This window comes from Dermacentor variabilis, chromosome 4 (assembly GCF_050947875.1).
Source record: "Dermacentor variabilis isolate Ectoservices chromosome 4, ASM5094787v1, whole genome shotgun sequence".
NCBI classification, from domain to species: domain Eukaryota; kingdom Metazoa; phylum Arthropoda; class Arachnida; order Ixodida; family Ixodidae; genus Dermacentor; species Dermacentor variabilis.
In genome coordinates this window covers 127,010,978-127,033,084 of record NC_134571.1, presented here as the reverse complement: position 1 = coordinate 127,033,084, position 22,107 = coordinate 127,010,978, and the positions used below count along the sequence as shown (strand labels likewise).

Genomic DNA, 22,107 nt, shown 5'->3' with positions numbered 1-22,107 from the left:
ATAAAATGTTTTTAACGGTTCTCAGAAATTTTGCGGTGCTGTGATAAAGCACGACATACAGAAAGCGTCGGCTACGGCGTCGCGGCTGAGGCCGAAGCAGCTGACGTGTAAATACGTGTGCTACGGCTGCTGTGTCAACATAAACTAACGCGAGGGGTCTCTTCGGTTTTCAGACGACGATGAGGCGAGGCGAGTGTGTGTGTAAGTTTGTTTGGAACTTCTACTTTTGTGCGTAAAAGCACGTTACGTTCAGTTTTACGTTTACGGCACGCATTGTAAGAGACCACGGATACGTATCGTACCCGTTTCGGTGTCGCGCCGGTCAGCGATAAAATATTTTTGCCGGTATTGACACGTGGCGTATACTCGCGAGAAACTCTTGCCGGTGTGTCGTGTCCACCAGCTGCAGCGTTTTTAAGAAATACACTTTCATCTTCGAAATAAACTCCTTGCTCGTTATACAATAGTTAGCGAAATTCACTAATGAGATCTTGAGCGCCTGACGGTTCGCTGCAGTCAGTCAGCTCATTTTCTGCTTGCCCACTTGTTCCTGAATTTTGATAACGGCTTATTCTTCGAACATCGGGAAATATCGGCGCAATGAGTTTTCCAAACGCCATTAATTAGGACGTCGACTTCAAACTTTGCACAGCTCATGATTGTCAAGCTCTATAGTTGTTTACTGTTTGAACTTTCAAACTTCGCCGATCGAACCGGTTTTAGCACTGTGTGCAGGCGTGTCCTGAGTGGAGTATGTTTCACTTGCCTTTCAGCTAAAGCAAACCGTAAAAAAGAGAAGAGAAAAGTAATCTTTGACGATGTTTTTTTCTACATAAAGCCTACAACTCTTGAGAAAACCAGCCTAAACTCCCGTACCCAGAATTCCTTTGCTAAACTTAAGAGGAGTACACAACGATAACACTACTGTATGTGTCCATCAGTTTACAAAAAACTGTTTTAGTCCTACTCTTCAAAACTTTTACTCCTACTGTTTCAGCAATTAGTGCCATAAGCTAGAGCTGCGTTGGTAATTCTCGATGCACGTTATCCGATGTAGTGGTACGTTTGGAATGGAGTACGCCTTGCTCTTGTATAATAGAAGATAGACGGTGAGTGTGTACAACTGCAATATTTGTAATGGCACTTTGTCCTTCATCTTTGTCCCGTTTCTTGCTCTGTTTTTCTGCTTAGCACTGCTGTATTGCGAGTGTGGGTTTAATTCCTTGAATCAGCCATTTCGTGCTAGGTTCACAGTATGCACAAGGGTGGTCATACATCTTGTTTTAGTGGCAGGCCAGGGAAAGCTAGCTCAAGACGGTCTCTGCCTTCCTGTAAATTGTCTCTCTCTCTCTTTAGCTGTTCCTGTTGTGCTAGCTTTTAATCAAAAATGGCATTCATGGGCTATGCTACATGTCTATTTTGGGATGCGAAGTTCATCGGAATGCTTATGTCGTGAGCATTGCATAAAGTAAGCAGAACGCCACATGAACTTTTGTTTGGTTGGCCTCTGCATTATCGTAGTAACAATAGCAGCATCTCGTAGGCATCCATTCTTATCTCACGAGTCCTGATTTCTAACTGTTCACTGCCCAATTTGTTATCTAGGCCAGATTAGCACACAGGGATTTATTTATTATTAAAAAGTAGAAGTGAAACCACACCGCAAAGAAAGTGAGATATCTAGGACATTAACAGTAGCCTTCAGTTTCTGCATAGATGCTTGTTTTGTTTTTTCCATGTCATTGTGGCTGCTTTGTGAAACTGCAGCCAGCATTGGCCAGTGCAGCTTGTGCCCGGTTGCATACAACACCCCCTTTCATGTTGCAGCATTACCTAGGCTTCTCCTGGCAGCCGTGCTAGGTGCCCAGCTATGCAGTGCCCTAACGCTGTCCACCTACTTTGGCCCCGAAGACAAAGCTCGCCTCAAGAGCCTCTTCACATCACCCAAGGCCCTGGCAGACTTGCCATCAGCACACTATGCAGCTTATGGGTTGAGCCTTCTGGGTGAGAAGATCGCAAACGCCCAGGCAAGTTGGCTGTGAGCACCGTTAGCAGGAATAGCAGCACATAGTAGTAATGGATGTCTTTCAGTTTTGTAAAGCAAATTAAAGGGTTTAAATTAGCACACTCACTCACAGCTAGACTAACACGTACTTGTTCCGCTATCATTTCACAGGCATGATGCGTTAGTGAGTGACCAAGGATGTGAGTGAGTTTGAATGGGAGTAAGTGCCTGCGAGTGTGAGTGACTTGAGTATGCATGTGTGTGAGTTTGTGCCAGCAAGTGACTGTTAGTGAGTATAAGTGGGCGCATGAGTGTTAAGGTGAAAGCGTTAGATGGCTCATAGGTCAAAAAATCCATTGTCCTGGGTTATGGCAACAAAATTCAAGCATCAAGATCTGGGCGAACATCTCCAAGTTGGATACCAGCTGACATTGTGAAGGTCGGGAGTTGAACCCACAACCTTTGGAACCTTTGGTGTTAGTTAATGTTAAGTTAATTAAGGCACTCGAACCAACGACCCAACTTGGAGATATGGGTGAACCAGCGATAGCTTGAAGTTGGATTCCAACTGACATCGTGAAGGTCAAGAGTCAAACCCACTACTTTTGGTGTTAATTAAGGCATGGTTAATTACAGTAAAGTAAGGCACTCAAACCTTTAACCGTTGGTGGAAGTCGAACCCACGAGCTTTGGTATTTATCAGGGTGAATTTAATTAAGGTAGAGTTAATGAAGGCACTTAAACTCACGACCTTTGGCGAGAGAAAACAAGTAATAGGAAATAACCAATTCAAATGAAAATCCCAAGTAATGTAATGAATGTCTCGTGAGTACACGGCTTTCGCCTTCATCCTCTTTAGTGCTTACTAAAGGTACTGTCAACTTTTAAATGCGAGTGAGTACCAATGAGTGCGATTGCGTGAGTGTGTATGAGTACGCACTGTTTTCTAGGCATATGTGGGTAAAGTTGGTGCATGTCAGTTACTTGTATCCCTCTATCAGTGTCTATCCTCATTGACTCATTCAATTCTACCCCAATACTAATTTAGCTCAAAAATATCGCTACTCATTAAGTGACTCTTTAAGGTGAATACTTGTTGAGCTCTACTGGCATGGAACTTTTGAGTGTAACTGAAGTGCAAAGTCAGTATTGCAGAATCAGAGTCAAACGTGTGAAAGTTAAGTGTAGCAGTGTTTGATCAGCATTGATTCAAGCATGCTTGAGAGTGCCTGTTGTGATGGGTGTGTTGGGTGAAGGCTCAAGCATGTGATAGTGGAAGCAATTAAATATGCTGATATGCACTTTGTGGTTCTAATAAGCCACTTGCAAAGTTCTCCAAGTTGGCTGCACTAGAAGCACGACTCTTTCTGGGCATTCCTTTTCATAGAGGCAAGTCCTGACATTAAACATAAAGGAGAGGCATGCTGGCTTAGCACCGTTTGACTTCTCGTCAACGTCATTCTGTTTGTCTTGTTTTTTTAGTTAAAGGCCAATGGTAATGAAACCGTGGACTCGGGTAGTGTACATGTAGAGCAGCCTTTGTGCAGAATTTTGCATATGAAATATGATTAGCTGTGTCACTAGAAGCTTTAAATAATATAGATTTTTGGTGCCAAAACTGGAAAAGAAATGTTGCACTTATTGCTTGTTGGAAATTATGCACAAATTGAAACTTAAAGAACCAGCACGGTGCTCAAACATGACCTGTGCTGACATCTTCAGAGGTCATAATCTGGGATTTGTGTCATATTCACTAACCTCCATTTGCCTGTGTCGTCTGTCCGCTTAGGTGCTATTTAAAAAAAACTGTTAAGAAGAAAACTATACAATGACCCTTCAGCTTTTTCATGGTTGCTTTAATAGCCAATTTAACCAAAGTGAACATTTGTTGCAGTCAACCTTTGAGAGATAAAGCCTTCCATTCTTTCTTTTTTTTAGCCACATTGGGAAATTTTGTCACACTTTAGGCCAGGCAGATGTGAAATGTAGAACCATTTTTTAATATTATTTTTTTAGTGCCTCCCTCTGACTAGATAGGGTTGACCTGCTGATAGCTGTCGACTCCTACTTGCACTCTTTGCTGTAAAAGCATTAGTGTCACAGTAACGAGACCTGAATCATAGAATGATGATTTGAGAGGGCCAATCTTGAGCAGTTTAGTATCTGCATGAGCTTCTTGAGTCTAAATACCAAGGTTGAAAAGAATTATAGCACTTGTGTTGGTTGGTGACATTGCTGTAAATGGAATGCCTCAGTTTTGCTGGAAGTAAATATCACACTTTTTTTTGTCTCCCCACTTCTTTCATTTCAGGATTACTGCAAAGTGTTGAAAACTGTTGATCAAAAGAACCTCGAGGCACTCTACCATGCAGCGTCTGGAAGCAAAGCTCTCGGAAACTGCCCAGTAAGTTTTTTCACAATTGAAAGTTTCATTTTATGCGTTTTGGTGGTTACTATGTCTGGTGGCTACATTGAGCATGGGGTCACCCCTTTCAGGTGCCACTCAATGTTTTTTTGTAATATATACATATATATGTGCTACAGTGATACATATGTGGTCACAGGGCCATAATGGCAAAGTGCAAGTTTTTTAGATTTTTTTTTTTTTTTGTCTTGCACTGTTTGCATTAAAAATGAGGAGCAACTTGGAGTTATGTGGTTTTTCTGCAACCTGTTTAATTTTTTAGTTGTCGAATGTAGGATTCTTGCTGGCCACTGTGTGCTTTTTTTCTGCTCATGGCATAAGTATAGAAACAACAGTAGTGGTACTAGCTTCTTGCATAGCATTCTTTGATTGATGCATGCAGGATTCTTATTTCTATGAGTGACTGTGTTTGACTTATGTTCCGGCATGATGGTTTTGACAGCAATGTAACAGTCATAAAGGAATCTTGCGAGTTCTTTTGCCAAGAAGCATCGTATGACACAAGAATTTTTTTATTCATTGTCTTTGAACGCCTTGCCTCGAGGTGTTGCTACTAGTGCTGTTATACCTGGCACAGGCTACTGTTGTCTCAAGAAGCAGCTTCCTGGGCTGAAGGTTCAGTTTCGGTTTCGGCATGCTACTCAATCATTCAAAATTAATTTTTGCCTTTTCGTACGAAATGAACCAGCCAACACATGGTAGGTGGTATGAAAAAATCTAAATCAACTATTTCTTTGACAAGACAAAATAATTGCTGGAAGTGTTTGTTAAAGGGTTAATATGAACGTAATCTAATCAGGGGTAAGGTGGCAGTTGTAAATATGTTGATTTATGGCCTGCGTTCCCACAGTGTCAGCTAAAAATTTTTTTTGTTTACTTCTGCAGCTTAACGTTCCGGAGGGCAAGGCAACGCTGCAGGCTGCTTTGAAAGAGGACTCATCTGTGGTACAGCTTTATCACGCTGTTCTGGCCCTCAAGGCTCTCGGCGTATCAGGTCAGCCGGTGACGCCTTGGGTTTATAAGAAGTTATATATAAGTTATGGGTTTATAAGAAGTTATTGCAGGCCATGAAATTGGGCACAGGAAAACATAGTTGTCGTGTTACAACAGTAATACAGTCAACTCCCGTTAATACGAAGTTCACGGGGACCGCAAAAAACTTCGAATTAAACGAACTTCCAATTAAGCACAAAACACAAAAAACAGCACTTTATTTGTGGCAAAATCGAGTATTTTCTCTAAGAAAAATAGTCGGTCATCTTGCTTTGCTTCTTCTTGCCGAATCGCGCTGCTGAAAGCAAGTTCTGCAGGCTGTAGATGTGGCGGAACGCTTCTTCCGTGTTACCTTCAGCGGCAAAGAAGCGCTCCGCAAGAGGAAGGCCCGCAGCTACATCGGCAGCCTTAGGTTGCGGCTCGCCTTCAACGTCATCGTCGCTTTCCTGGGGCCGAATAATCTCTACAATTTCGCTATCCGTCAGCGCACCGCACGTTTCGACCGCCTTGTCTACGCCGACGTAATCTTCAAAATTGATGTCCCCGAGAGCATCACCAAAATCAGTGCCGTCAAGCTCGCTTGTTGACGCTTCCTCCGCTGAAATTTCAGAGGCATCCTCCGAAGAAGCTGCCACAAAACCGCAAGCCCTGAAGCAGTTTGCGATTGTTTCTTGCTTCACACGATCCCATGCTCGCGCCAACATGTGGATGGCACTAAGCAGGCTCACCTCGTACTTTGTGGAGCTATCCATACACAAAATCATGCGCTCGAGGAGGTGCCGCCTGTACAGGACTTTAACATTCTTGATGATGCCTTGGTCCATTGGCTGCAAAACAGCCGTTGTGTTTGCAGGCAGAAATGCGAGGCGTATTGCACTCAAAGCTGGCACATTCACGTGAGCACTGCAGTGATCGACAAGGAACAACACCTTGCGGTTCGAAGCAGCAAACTTGCAGTCCAATTTGCTTATCCAGCTCTTGAAGATTTCGGCCGTCATCCACGCTTTTTTGTTCGCCTCATAGTCCACAGGCAGCGTCTTCACGCCTTTAAAACATCTCGGCTTCGCGGCTTTCCCGATCACAAGTCATCGTTCCGTGCCAGTCGTGTTTGCCGCGATCAGCACCGACACTCTCTCCTTGCTGCGTTTGCCCCCAGCACAGTCGTCGTCCTTGAATGTCAGGGTCTTCTCTGGTAGAAGCCGATAGAAGAGTGCAGTCTCATCTGCATTGAAGATGTCTTCCGGTCTGTATTCGGCGAGATATTCACGCAGCATACGCTGCGCACGCTGCAAGACTAATCTCGCACAATCTCGCCACTGCCAGTATGCAGCGCTGCGTGCACCTATGGCACCCGCGTGGCCTCCGCGATCAGCTCCGGCCACGCGCGGCAGCCACGCGCGGCTGCCGCGCGTGGCCTCCGGCGGGAGCCGCTTCGCCTCCCGCCGGAGTTGATCGCGGAGGCCACGGCAGCCGTAGCAATGAATAATCGTGCCGCTCCAAGAAGGATGACGTTGCGGGCGGCTGCGGTGGCGATGACACCAACGCGGAGCACGGAACTGTTGCAACACTTGAAAAATTGCACATTCTACCAAAGAATGACGGTCACCTCGAGGATCCCGGCTGAAAATTAACGTCCAATTAAACAATATTACTGGATGAGGACTTCGAATTATTGAGCGATTTCTTCTTAAGATTACATGCAAAACTGACGGGACCAGCACTTCACTTCTAATTAACCGAAAATTCCAATTAAGCGGCTTCGAATTATCGGGAGTCGACTGTATTGTCATGTTGTAGTGACAGTGGAATATCAAATACCACCAAGAGCATGAGTTAAGAGTCGAACGCTTCATTTGATGAAGTTTTGCCCAGAAAGAACTAGCAACACGTAAAGCACAACTATAATGGTCACAGTCATTGAAATCAACTGACGAGTCAAGTATGCGGACTGTTTATGCATACATAGCCGTACATTCCAGAGTGCTCACTCATTGCTCACGTGCATTGTAAAAAAAAGAAAGAAAAGTTGGCAGTGCATCCATTCTTTGGAGATGATTGATGACATTAATTCAATTAGCAACTTTTCTTATCATGGGTGTGTGATTCGTGATTATATGTTTTATATGTTGTGATAATCTGATTAGACAGAACTCCTTACTCTGCAATAGGGGACAACATTCACAAACTTTCAGAAGCGGCAGGCACATCTCACGCCGGGTAATAACTGCATAATAGTGGTAATTGGGTGAAAGACACACCAGCATAAAAGCAAAACAATTAGGGGTGTGAGAATATTCAATTCGGTCTTTGAATAAAATAGTCACTATTCGTAAATGTGAGTATTTTAACACTTGAACTTCGCATACCCCTAAAAACAATGTATGCTCGACAGTATCTTGGTTATACATGGTGAATACAATGGTCTCTTCTTAATGTTAATATCTTCGTGGTAGAAGAAAGAAAACGAAAACTGGAGCTGTTGTTCTGTCCTGAGTACATCTTGTTTGCTAAAAAAATTGCTTTACAAAGGAAGAGAAGCAGACTAGCACACTGGTGTGCTTTAAACGTCTCTAATGTAGGTAAGAGATTGCTGAGATGCAGTTACCAAGAAAAAAAACATAAAACCTCTGATTGTAATGTCAAGCAATTTTTTTTTTAACTCAAGCAATTTTGACTGAATGAGTTAGCCACTGTGGACTCACAGAAAGATAAGTTTCTGATTGGGCCATTGCGTTGCCTTTCTGGATTGTAACTTCAGCAATTTACTGGCTTATTTTGAGAAGCAGCTTGTTTTACTAAAATTACGTACTTATAGCTCAAGTGCTGTAGGAGGCATTTGAGACTGTATGTGAAATGTGCTTTGGTGAGCCGTGTGCATACACGTGAAATGGTGCCTGAGACACTTGAGTTGCTACCTGTTCATCTCTGTTACTATCTCTGCTTCTTTTCTTTGTTCATAAAAGTGGACTCTGCTAAGGTCAGCCAGCTGCTGCTTGCTGCTCTGAAGAAAGATGACAACATGGTCAAGTGAGTGCTGTTGTGATTAATTGCTGCGATGCACTTTAGCACTGCCTACACAGTAGTAGATGCACTGTTTGATTTCTTTTATTCTTCACATATTTATGAAGTTCTCTGCACATTCTGTGCAACTCCCACTAATACAGGTGTTTGTTTAAATCTCTGTTATTTCACGGCAACGGGTGGATTGTTAAAAGAGAAGATGAAGGTCGGAGTTGCGCTTTCTTGAATTTTGCACTGAAACCCCATGTCAGCACGTCGGTGTGATGCTACGGATTTAAAAAAAAAAAGATTTAGTATTTGGGCTGCTCTGGCTCAGTCTCGAAACTTGCTTCATTCGGCCTTTGAGTCTTCCGGAATAATTTCACGTACTTAGTGAATCAACCAAAAAGATGTTCCGCATCCACTGCCATGGCCTTTATTCGTGCTGGCTAACACTCTTCAGGTGAGACCTTGTACGCATACATAAATACCCTAGAATGTGGACATGGGGACAGCCGCCACCACAGCACAATTGGTAGTGAAACGCGTGCGTAACGTGAAAGTTGTGGGTTTCGGCTCCCACCGTCTACAAATTGCTTTTTTTGTCCACTTTCATTTCCCTTCACCTTATCATTTCTACACTTTAATCGAAATCTACAAATAACTTCCCCTATGCCTTTCTTGGCTTCGCTATCGGTTGGTTTTCAAAATATGAGGCTCATAAGCTCTCGTTCTTCTTCTCTTCCATTAGAATACAATGTAGTTTTTGTTTACCGCTAAAAAGTTAACCGGGCATGAGCAGGCACCATAAATATCCACAGTGTCATTGCAAGCTGGTGCGGTAACTCTAATGCGGTGTCGCTCCCTGTCTTTCTCTAGCTTACCAGACCTCCGCTTACGGTAATATAGTGGCCTTTTTGGTATTACAGAAGGATAATTTACTCATGTTTTTCTCTCTACTGTCTCTTTAAAGTAGTATAATTGCTAGACATGTATTACAGCTTAGTCTTTTATGAAATGCATCCAATTTTGGATGGTCGTATCGTTTCACGTTAGTGGCCACTTTGTGATATCGATTGCCCGTTTACTTCTCAGTTTCTTGACCTTGAGGCTGTCATCTCTAGTGTCTGAATTCACAGGCGACTCCTGACTGTGAAATGGGAGCTTTGAAACTGAAGTGTACATTTCCAATGTTTGAAATTGAAAAGACGAGTGCATAACTTAAAAAGCGACATAATATTCTGCCAGGCAGTGTAGCCATTCTACTCTATTTCTTAGCTTGCTTTTTTGAGTTTCGACATGTGCAGTGGTTGCACGCATTACACGTCTCTCAACAGCTTGATGTTACTTTGCTTTATGTATCTATCGCTTATTTCTGTGGACAATTTAACAGATCCTTTTCTAACTGCCCCCCCCCCCCCACGCGATAATGCCTTCAAGGCGACGCAGGTATTCTGTAAATAATAAATAAATAGCAAAGTAGCATCTGCATCCTCTGACGACCATTTGTTGTGTGGTGGCCGGCGACTGGGTAAAACATCAGGCTTTTGTGCTGACAGACCCTGGTTTGATTCCACTATTGGACACACAGTTCTTTTATTGAGGCTTGATACGAGGCAGGACAAGAACCCATCCACTTACCTACTTACCGACCTACCTACTGCAATATGCCTGGTATGAGGCACAAGATGTGTTGCATTAAAGAAAGCTTCAGATATGGACACCGGGTGCTGGCCAAGTGGCGTTGCAGTTGTTTCAGCTTCCTACAAGGTCTGCTGATGCCAGCTGCATGGGCTATGACAGCAATGAGACATTTTTCTGAACAGCAACAGCCGCAAGCCTGTTTATTGCCTTGTTTTAACTCTTCACTTGTTCCACGTCAACGTCCGAATGTCATTGCGTGTGCACTGATGGATGAAAGATAAGACCTTTTCACTCCAAGCCCAGTGACAGATTTGTGTGCTGTACTGCACAATTGATCGTGCACTGTATTTAAATTAGCTTTCCTTAGTTCGAACTCCGTTTTATTCAGATAAACTTCCGGTCCCCTTGGAGTTATAATTAATGAGATTCGGTGGTACACACAGAACGTGGAAACGCCTGGCTTGAGATAAATATTGGCTATAGGGCATCGGGAATGCGCAATGTTTTCTACAAGATCTGATTCCCATGCTCGCTAGGCTGTGTGATCTGGTGCCGCTGTCGGTATGGAAAGCTTGCCAATTTCTTGCTATTAGCGCCCGCAAAGCCGGAATGCCATTTAACATCGTCGAAAATTTAAACGCATTCACATTTATTTCTGGCCCTGGAAAGTATATTAGTACGAAATAACAATGCAATTATAAATTAACAGCAAAAATTAATTGGTACTCTTATTTAATTAGTAAATGATTATGCTGAACTACCTACGACTGAAAACTCTGACCGGCATATCAAAAGCACTAGCATTGGCTCTACCTTGGGTTTCCAGCACTTAAATCAGAGCTTTAAGCATCAAATTCAGCTTATCAACAATGATATGTTGGGCTTTGGGGGGTTAAACTGAAGAGAGCACCTGTTGGATCATAAAATTTCTCTGCGCAACAGGATGTGTGTTCTCCTGCTGAATACATTTATTTATTTATTTATTTATTTTTATTTATCTTATGGATGCGCAGCTTGGGCTATGCCTTCCACGTGGCTTCGGTCTTGGGTGGGAACCTGGCCCCCTTCACCGACCGCATTGAGGACGCCGTTGTGCAGGCAGATGAAGTTGGCAGTGAACTGCTTCAGGTGAGCGTGCCTGCTCCTCACTGTACGTACTGCTTGACATACATGGCCACTTTCCTTTTGCTAGGAATGGTGCCTACAAATGTTAATGCATACAGATAGGCAAACAGTTTTTTTTTTTTTTTTTTTTTTTTTTTTTTTTTTTTGTTCCGTGAATGACTCCGAAGAAGTGCCTGCAGGTATGCGAGGGACAAATGGTTGGTTACATGCTGATTATTTTCTTGGGTCAAGATGATGAATAGAAAAAGTGCGAGAGATAATGTGCACTCATTGATAACAGGACAAACACCCGTCTATCTTGTCCCCATCTCTGTTTCAAATTTCTGGCTCCCTTTGGATTCATCCTGAATGGAATCCAACTACAGTAGAATCTCGATGATACGAATTCCTCAGGAGCACGTGAAATATTCGTATCATCCTGAATTCGTATGAGCCAAAACAAGCCAAGCTGAACATGAAAATGAACACAAATTTTATTGGGCATAACTGCTTCCAACAGAAAAAGTCTGTAATGTTCACTTGCACTTTCTTGCCCTCAATGTCTCTGACGTTAAAGACCCACCTGAAAGGCATAAAATCATGCAGTGGTTTCGTTAGTCGCACTGTCGGCACTTACGGTGCGGCACAGAACATCAAGAGAGAGAAGAGTTTCTGACGTCTGCTGCGGTTACTCGCACTTGTCGGCGTCTTCACCGTCAGTGTCAGTCTCAATTTCACTCACTTCGTCGACCAAGTCTTTAATGGACCTTAACCTGCAGGTCACAATGTTGTCATCCGCGGTGACGAAGTGTTGAGCAGAAGCTTGAGTCTCCAGACTCTCCCAGCCTTCATTCACCAAGTCCTCATTGGGTATTTTGGTTATGTCCCTTTGGAGCCGCATGTGGTCCCCTGCCAAATCCACATTTGCGAAAACAGTTCGCAATTGTCTCCAAGGTCACATTGTCCCAAGACATAGCCAAGAAATGCAACACACTGAGTAGACTAATCCGCACATTCTCCTCTTTGCTATCAATTTTTGCCAGCAGGCGCCTTACTAAAAGTCCTTTGAAGTGATGCTTGAAGTTGTGAATTATTCCCGTGTCCGGCGGCTGCAGATGGCTCGTAGTGTTCGTAGGCGGGAACCTTAGGGTGACGTTAAAGGTCGTCTCTTTTGGATGGGCCGCACACTGGTCTACGAAAAGCAAAAGGTTTCAGTCCTTTGCTGCCATTTTCCGATCCAGGTTCGTGAGGAACTCGGTGAAAAAATCCGCACTCTTCCACGCTTTCTTGTTCCCCTTGTACAAATAAGGTAAACGTCCTGCCGATTGGAAGCACCTCGGCTGTTTAGACTTGCCTATGACGATAAGCTGCATTTTCTCTGAGCTGTTGGCATTCATGCAAAAAAGCATGGTCACTCTTTGCTTACTTCTTTGGCTGCCCTGGCAAGCCTGTCCCTTCACACATAAGCTCCTCTCCGGCTGTAAGTTGAAAAAGAGGTCCACCTCATCAGCATTAAATACGTTGCACGGTGCGTAGTCCAAAATCAGCGACAGCAGTTTGTTAAGCCAGTTGCTGACAGCTGACCCATCAACTTTCTTCCTCCCTTCTCTGCAAACAGCTCTGTAGACAAGTCCATGCCTTTCTTAAAAATGATGCAGCCATCCCCTGGAAGCTTGGAAATTTTCACTTCCAAGGGAAAGCGCAATTTTGTAAACCTTCTCGCGTAGCACCTTGCCGCCCAGCTGCCCACGTTGATGTCAGCCGCAGTAACTTCATAAAACGTCAGCAGGACTCCTTCCAGCTTTATGTATGTAGCTGTCTTCACCTGTTTGATGTTCACGTCGAAGTGCTGGGCACTCTTCAGCACAACGTCTCGCTGCCCAACAGTGGTTTAGAGCCTCCTTGGCCAACTCAACACATTTCTTCTTAGTGTTTTAGTCGACCTTCTTGAGAATTGCAGTTTTCTGCTTAAAAGAAAGGACCTTCCGTTTCCGCGAAATGGCAAACAGTAAATGCTTCGGTTCTGCATGCACTCAACTTGCGTCCGTCACGTTTGGGTAGTCCATGTTGCAGCTCTCTAGCAGTTACGCGAAATGCACAATGTGGCGACAGCAGCAAACACTACACACACGAATGCAGCAGCATGCAGCACGTAGCCCAGCGGCCCAGCACAGCCTGTGATGGTGATTCAGCTTTCGCTCGCAGATCGGGTCACCCTGCGTGAAGGCGCGGTGCAGCAATAAAAAGCGGGAGGAAAAACAACGAGAACATGCTGGCGTAGCAATAAAAAAGGTAAAGAAGAAAGGAAAGCTAGCGTACACTGAAGAGCTGCCAGAAAATGGGTGCCGTAGCCTTGTCAAGCACGTGACTCGCCCTGGCTCGGGCTTGTCAGGTTTTGTGCCGAGTGCTCTATGTGCGCTACAGTGCACTGCACAACTATCGGCGGAGACATGGAGGTAAAGGGAGGTGGGTGTGGAGAGGGGGGCTGGTGGCCGCTGCCGCTCGGCCAGCAGAGGCTGGAAGTAAAGGGGAGCGGGTCTGAAAAGGGACAGCAGCCGCGCATTAGGCGCGGTGGCTATGCTCCCTCTCCGAGACCAGCCACGTCACCCCGGTCGCGTACGCCGGTCATTGGCGTGTTCGAATCATCCACAAAGACTTAAGAAACTGTTTGTGTAATCCCGAATCATAGTGTATTCTATGTAATGTAGTCCGTCCGAAACATCTTAAAAATTCGTATCGTCGCAAAATTCAGCTCAGCCGTAATCGTATTATCGAGATACTCTAGTATTTGTGCTTTTCTTTCATTATCGAGATTGTGCTTGGGATTCATCGAAAAAAAAAAAGATAGAAAACGAAGTTCCTTTTGTTTAAGCATTTGTGTGTAGACCGGAACTGTAGGCAAAATGCATATGTTTTTCCTTACAACCTTAGCTTGCCTATTTAACATATAAGCACAAACTATAGGTCTTAAAGGGCCGCTAACCAGGCACCATAGCAAATTTTAGTTATACACTGGAAGTTGTTACGTGTCTTCTAGAGTGTGTTCTGCCGCAAAAAACTTTTCAAATCAGCTCATTAATAGCCGAGATAAAAATATTTCAGTGCCGCAAACCCATGATTTCAGAAGGCGAGCTCCACGGCCAAGCAAGACACTTTGCCCACTCGCCCCGTCTAGTCTTTGCGAGTGAAATTCCTTCCCTGCGTCCTCCCATACTGGACCTCGAAGATTGCATGACGCATACGTCACGGGCCCTGCCTTCATTTTTTTTTTCCTCCTTGCTTTTCTGCGGCGCGGTGCACATCCCCTGACGGCGTTGCGCGCAAGCTGTTATGATTCTCTTGTTTAGTGCAGCGCACAATATTGCGGGCTGTGCACGAGAACACCTGACTAGCAGTGTAATTCAGTGCTACATGAATGCTGAGGCAGACACAAGCGGATCACAGAGCATGATCCCGCGCTGGAGCACAGTAAAAAATAACATAGTTTCAGTGTTTGTGCGTGCGACTGCACGACATGGGAACAAGCAGACGAAATGGAAGTACATCTCTTGCTGGGATGTGAAGTTAACCAAAAACATGCAGACATTCGGTTTGTGTGTTTTATTATTTCCCTAATCTTTAAGTCGTCTATTCAAGCAACATATCGCACAAATAACTGGTGTTGCCTTGAATAATTTTCAACGTCACGTGTCACCACGAGTGACGTCACAGCGCGAACACCTGTACATAGGCGCACTAGCACGTGTGCATCATCCTCCTGCTTGGGACGTGGCGGCCGTGAGGAGAAACGGCATTCGGTTTGAAATTTGAGATTGTTATCACAGAGACCGTTATCGAGAGACCAGGCTTTATTACAGCTGGCTGGAGGAGCAAGAGGCCGAGAAAATGTTTCTCAACTTGAGCAGCATGTTAGTTAAATTTCCTTTCCTGCCAGCATGGGTTGTTCATAAGAAATATATATATAGGGGACATAGCACATAAAAATTTGTCTCAATGCGAATCTTGGAGGTTCTGGCTAAGCATGCAGGGCGTATGTTCATACATATGACTCAGTATATCTGTGTTCCGATAGGTTACAAAAGCATGCATAGTCATGTTTAATCATGACAGCCACGAGGACAATTAGATCAGTACATTATGTACAAAGGTGCAACCTGTCACACCAGTATTTTGGCTTCACAAGTAATTTAAAATCATGGCTGAACTTACACGAACGTGTGACTTATGCACAACTAAAGACAGCAGTGGTGGGGCAACATTTTTTCCACGTACTAGGTGTTTCTTTTAGAGAAAGTGAAAAGGATTTCATAGCGGTAGTAAACTTTTAGGAATTGCTGAAAATTTAAAGCTAGGTGTTTAACAGGCACTTAAAGTGAACCCACCTTTCATGCCATCTTTCAATTTGTGGACCTGCTTGGCTTTGGCTTTCAGCTTGATTTTTGTTCTTTCTTTTCATGCATCCAGTTTGAGGGAGGCCTCAGTGTCACTGCTACGATCCTGAGCGGCGTGTACCGGCTTGCCGAAGCTGCCAAGAAGGCTCCAACAGTCACTAAGGCAAGCATTTCTAGCATTTTTGAACACCAGCAGTGTTAAGCAATTGTTCTGTTGTGTTTTCTGATGTCTTAAATTGAAGTAGAGCAATTTGAACTGCTTTTGTTGCAGTGTCATACTGTCATTGCCTGCTGTACCTATTTAAACTCTGTGCTAGTTGATTTAGCGTAACTTCTGCGGACTTCAATGCAGTGGTGCAAGATTTCGTGGGAGAAGCTAACATGCGTGTAGGTGAGATAACCTCCATGAAAGCTCCATTTCATGTTAAGATACTAATAACAGATTAGCAATCTTACCAGCTTTGCAAAGTTTCTTTTGTGAAATGCAAGAGGACATTTATTTGTTTCTCATTATCAAGGAAAGCACTATTCGGGTTTTACCTCTGTCTACTTCTGAAACAGTTTATTTCTTCTCTTGAACAAAATCATCATTTTCTCGCTGTAACTTTTACAGGGATAATACCAAAAGGGGATGTTACCAATACCACTTACACATTAAAAGCAAAGTAATTTTTGTTTTTTGAAACCTTGCTGTACTATTTGTACAAGATTTTGCTGTATTGATGCCTGTTTTCATGATCACGTTTAGCGGCACTTTCATTTTCATGTGGTGCAATGTCTATCAGAATACCATTGAAACCTTGTGACAATGAACACCGCATTAACAAACTTTTCAGATGAGTGAACTTTCAGAAATCTACTGACTGCTTATAGCTTCATTGTAAAGATATTTTAACACTACGAACTTCAGAATACTGAAGTTTTCAGAATAATAATTGTTATTCAGTTTTCCCGTCATGTTAACAATGCCTCAGTACTATGAACTAATATTCAGAAATCTGGGGATTCTTAGATTTCCGCATATCCTTTACAGCAGCCTTAACAGTAGGCTAGCATACGACAAGGTGCAAAAAGCAGACACCGTGGCGCATGGGTTTGGAAAATGCAAGATGGGTGCCGGAGGAAAACAACACTGAGAGGGGACTTGTTTTTTCTATTGTGGAGGCGACGATGCATCAGGTTTTGTAAACACATGCTCCTCCCAGACAAGTATCGCCTTGCAATGGAGGCACGTCTCTTCCTTCTTTCGCCATTCTTTCTGCACATGCCCCATTTGTGTGCTTATTTCTGTAGCCGTACCAGCGGGCGCAAAGAAATGTAACCTAAGTGTTCGCAGGGATGCCACACTGTCGCACTTTCAGGATGGTGTCGTTTACATGCGCTTGAACTTTGGTGTAGTTCAGGTGTGCGCCTCAAGCGAGACAGTTGTGGTGTCCACGGCCAGGTAATGTGAAAAACAAGCAAACAAAAGGAAGCATTACGCTTTATAAGCGACATGGAGCTTCTTTTTGTCGGTGGTCTTCGCGGCGTTAGCATCTCTTATGTGCATGGCCACTCTATATACGGTGCTGCAGTGGTGTGTGGCGGTGGAACATGCGGGAAATAGCAACAGCATAGGCCAAGACCCAACAGCAACATTCTCGTGAATAACTCATACAGTGACGACTGATAAACTGATGGGTTGATAGGGGTGATGGTTAATTTTGGGGCTTTCACTCTGATAACCTTTCAGAATAACAAACAGTTTGCCATGGTCTCCTGAAACTCGTTATATAGAGATTTCACTTTGTGTCTAAATGTAGCATTGGCGGGCATTTGGTGTTGCCACATTTGTGCAGGCTGAAAATTGCATTGACTAAAAGTATGCTTTCCCATTGTGCAAATGATACCTTTTATGTAATCGTTGAGGATCACATCCCCAGATGACACACTTGTCACACACACATCCCGCAAACAAAGAAACTGCCATTTATTCTTTTAATCACAGGTGAGGGAATGTTTCCATCATAGCATGATGGCTTCCTGGCATGCCGCAGGTTTCCTCGGGAGCTATTCAACCGTTTCATTTTTTTCTTCTGCAGGAACAAGTGCTCAAGTTTGCTAACTACCTACTGTCTCGCAAGAACGTCCAGCCAGTCAAGGGAGCGGCCCTTTTGTATGATGTGCTCAAGCTCCTCGCAACAAACTCGGTAATTTAGTGCCACGTTTTTGGAACTTCTGCATGTTTTCCTTTGGTGCACCTGGTCACTGTGGCCACTAAGTGCCTTACACATGCCATTTCACTGCTATGGACCTTCTCATTGAGGGTGCGAGAACATATCCTCTCGGGAATGTTGTGCATGGGTATAAAGGCCAGGGTGCTTGCCTGTGCTCACAACAGCCTGTGGTGCATTATGGCAGCACCTGGGAAGTTCTCACTGGAGAGATCTATTGCTGCTGTGTGGTCGATGTTGATGATGTTGGCAACCTTTAGTGGTGGTATGTGTGACCTCTAGCAAGCTGAATGTGAAATGCATAAACTAAGAAAAAGATGTTGGGTTGCTTCATCTAATGCAGAAGGTGTTAGCACACTTCTCTTGCTTCTTGTGCAATATGCCAAACACATGGACGTGATCAGCACCTGCAGCACCTTGTCTCCCACCAGCCATCTATTTCTTGATCGTCCTACTTACCAAACTTGCCCGTATAGAAGGCAAGTAAACACAGTCAACTTCAGATTTTTCAGACACCCTAGGGGCCACAAGAACGTCCCAAAAACCGGGCAGTCCGAAAAAGTGAATGCATGCCTTTTACTACCCCCAAGGGCTCAAATCGCCACAGGCACATCTGAAATACCTGTAAAGGCCTGCCACTATGCTTATTAGGGGTATTTGTGTTTGTAACGTGACGGGAGATGGCAGTTGCAAGTGTGTATAAATTAAGGACCACATATTGTGTCTCGTGACGCCACCACCAAGGTACACGATACCTTTCAACTCTTGGCATGCTCCATCACGATACATCGCGTATGCTTCACTGCATACAGGGGTGGGACTCCTGTGCCGATTGCGCCATTTTGATACAAATGGAAATTCCTGCGCCAAACTGCGCCAAAAACAGAAAATTTACTGAAATTGTGCCACACTGTGCCAGGACGGCTTGGGCATGTGCGCACCAGCAGTGGCCGCCAAAGGCGAGCGGATCCGTTCCTTGAAAAAAAAGTCCAGCCGTTCAGATTCCGCACACCACGCGACGACGCCTCCTGCGCAGATTCTTGTAATTTTCATGCTTATAAGCACAGATTTTTCCGCGCTTCTGGCAAATGGCCGGCGCGCTTGTGGCCGCTTCCAGCTTTCATCGCTGCTGTTGGCCATGGCTGCTGTATTTAGAGTGCTAGAATACGGTTGAGTGGGCCAAGCGGCACGGCGCTCCATATCTGAGGCGCAAAACAACGGAAAGAAGACTGAGGGTGCTTCGAGCGAACTAGATACCGTATTTACACGATTGTAAGTCGACCCCTTTTTTTAAATTTGAAAGTCTGAAGTTGGGGAGTCGACTTACAATCGAAACCAAAACATGGCCGCGCCAAAAAGAGGGATACAAACAAGAGCTACAATGTAGTTACAATTTTATGTTTGTTCTATGGCCCTACCCATATCTTTTTGCTATCCCGCGTGTTTGTTCGCTTTTCGAAAGGGTTTTTCAACATTTTTGAGAGTCTTACAGTGCATGCAACACTTATGGGGGGGTGTCGATAGTTGATGGAAGCGCCGCTGTTCCCATTTGCGGCGGCACCCTCAGAACGGCGGCGCTTGCGAGGGGTATCGGTAGTTCATGGAAGAGCAGACGCCGCTCGCGGGTTTCTCTGTTTAAAGGCATTGGAATTGGTTTGACCAACTTTTTGACGCGTTCCACTTGACTGCCGGCTACGTGCTACTTCTATGCTCCCCCAGTTGTCATGAGTGCTGCAGGCCCACTAATTGTTCGGCACTCGTTCACAGCAGCGTTCAAGGGGGCTGCCATCCTTTACGCCGAAGAAACAAATCACTGCGCAGTGGGCCGCAATTTCGATGTTTCTAAATGGGTGGTGCGAGAGTGGCGACTGTAGCGAAGCGAAATTTTCACCCTGTGACGGCAAGTGACAAATTTCCCACGTGCCGAAGTCTGGACGCTTTCCGGAGCTGTAGGCTAAGCTTGCGGCGTACGTCGCTGAAATGCGTGATCGGTCCCTGCCATTGAAGTGCGACGTGGTCATGAAACAAGCCCGGACCTTCGCCTTAATTTAAAGGTTCTGCTCCGCCGTGAGTACAACGAGTGGCTGGCGGCAGAAGACTGCGAAATTACGCCAACCGGACCTGTCAAAAGAGCCTCCGTGATGGCTGCGTGTGGTTGGGTGCATTTGGCGTGGGCTGCTGTTTTGCAAGATGTCCTGGTGCGGTCGTTTGCCAAATTTGAAATTTCGCTGGACCACGACGCGCTGTGATGACGATGGCAGACGATGATGATGGCAGCACTAGTGAAGACGAGTAGTCGAGTGACCATGTCAGCTACTAATAAATTTTCGTTATCGAATGCGCCCTCGGGTATGCTCTATTTTTTTTTTTTTTTTTTCCGGTCAAGCGATATGGGGGGGTCGACTTACATTCGAGTCGACTTACAATCGTGTAAATACGGTATTAGGGAGGCACAAGCTGCAGCTGGTTCAGCGAGCGGGCGTCGCCGCTCCCTGGCTGGCATAACGTAAGGCTATTCCAATCTGTTTTTGTACCCATATTGGCGAGGCCTGAGCCATTTTGAACTGTCACGAAGGGCTAATGGCAGATTTAAAATAAGACGTCGCAGCTTTGCCCAAAAGGTGAAGCATTGATTGCGATCGCAAATTAGTAGACAGCCATGCACAGTAAGCGTAGTAGTTTTATCATCTGTATAAACATGTAAACATTCACTTACTGAATTAACAAGTACGGTGCCACGCACACACTGGTAAACATGAACGCACCTCACTCAATGATCGCAGAAACTCGCTGTCGAAAAACTGGCGTGAGGAAGTGTGGGAATAGCAGCGAGCGAAATTATGTTCAAGCTGCGTCTCGCTTCAATGCGAACTAAGCGTCGAAAGCACAGCGCATGCGAAGCTACCAGCACTCTATGCACTGTGTACACATGACAGATCGCTTTGAAGATAAGGCCCGTGTGACTGCGCACTTTGTCCACATTGCAGATCACTTTCACGCACCACCGCACCATGTGCAGTGGCCACCGCAGTAGAGCCCCCCTACTCATTTCTTCCTCACCCCAGTGCCCCGCGCACGACGGAAGACTGCATGCTTCCTCCCCGCTCTCCTCCTTGCACGCGCGAGGCTGAGTCATGATCGTCGGCTGACCCTCACAAGCTTTCACTCGCACATACAGCATACGGTGCGCGGAGACAACGCTATCATGTTTGGAGTTTATACAGAACATCACAGTGACAGCAGAAATGCAGCTGGAGTGTTCATATAATTGTTATCGCAATAAAAACAAATTGGAATAGTTTTATGTGATACTAGCCCAAGGTTGATTGCGGCTCTTTTGGTTTGCGGTGACACACGCTGACCCAGAAATTATATGTTACCGCGTCAGTTAGACTGCATAATTTGAGAACATTTCCTACTATCATCATGAGCGCTGGCACAGGAATACATAGTTCTATCATAGTGCTGCCTATGTTTTCGACTTTTCAGGAAAGCATGCGCTGTGCCGTTGCTCAGCCAACTATTCCATTTTATTGCGATAGCAACTATATAAAGACTCCAGGCGCATTTCTTCCATCGCTACTGCTGTGATGTTCATAACTTCGCCTTTTCCGTACAATCTGTTGGTGAAGCACATCTCCAGGCGCTTCACACACACTGTTGAGATGTTAAAGAAAAAATTTATTTATAAAGAATGTCTCCTACAGGCACTATTGCTAAAATTTGCATGCACTGGGCAGTTTCAGTATCAGGGCAATCTGCTTCAAAATTCAGCTTAAGACATTGCTAAGACAGTTGCAGCACAGCGCTCATATTGGTTGATTCTGGGTTCCATCATTATTTCGAAGTGCGCTGCCATATTCCGTATTCCATTATTCCACCGAAATTCAAGTTGGCCGGCTCCAAACTGCTTCAAAATGCAATTTTGTCTGCTCCAAACTGCTCCATAAAGCAGTTTTACTTGCATCAAAAATGGCTCCAAAATGAGTTTGGGCAGTCCCAACCCTATGCGAAACACCGCTGTACTGCGGCAAAGCTGACTTTTAGAACCGGCATTATGCAACGCTTGACCCTCGCCATGTTTTCATTGCTTTGAAGCCATCTACGAGCGCTGCCAATACGAGCGCTGTGCTGCAACTGTCTTAGCAACTGTCTAAACCATGCTCTGTGCCACCAACGAAAAAATCCTGGCACTGCTTCTGTGAACAAGAACATTTAACCAACAACCTTGGTGTCTGCATCCCTTCCCTTTCAACCAATGTGTTCAACTAGAGCATGGTTTACCATTTTTATCATCTGGCACTCAATGGTTGAAAAGGGGGAAAAGGGAGC

At 44.7% G+C, this 22,107-nt stretch overlaps 1 protein-coding gene across 1 annotated transcript in view; it reads left to right on the top strand.

Moving 5' to 3' along the window:
• Positions 1-48: 48 nt before the first annotated feature.
• The window catches only part of OstDelta (oligosaccharide transferase delta subunit), a 45,797-nt gene continuing 23,738 nt past the window's right edge, over positions 49-22,107 (top strand). The window contains exons 1-8 of the mRNA XM_075690242.1: positions 49-201; positions 1,828-2,027; positions 4,317-4,409; positions 5,316-5,424; positions 8,387-8,450; positions 11,081-11,195; positions 15,636-15,725; positions 17,644-17,751. Of these exons, the coding sequence (XP_075546357.1) occupies positions 180-201; positions 1,828-2,027; positions 4,317-4,409; positions 5,316-5,424; positions 8,387-8,450; positions 11,081-11,195; positions 15,636-15,725; positions 17,644-17,751 (801 nt within the window). The 5' untranslated portion in view covers positions 49-179. The remainder of the gene's footprint in view (positions 202-1,827; positions 2,028-4,316; positions 4,410-5,315; positions 5,425-8,386; positions 8,451-11,080; positions 11,196-15,635; positions 15,726-17,643; positions 17,752-22,107) is intronic.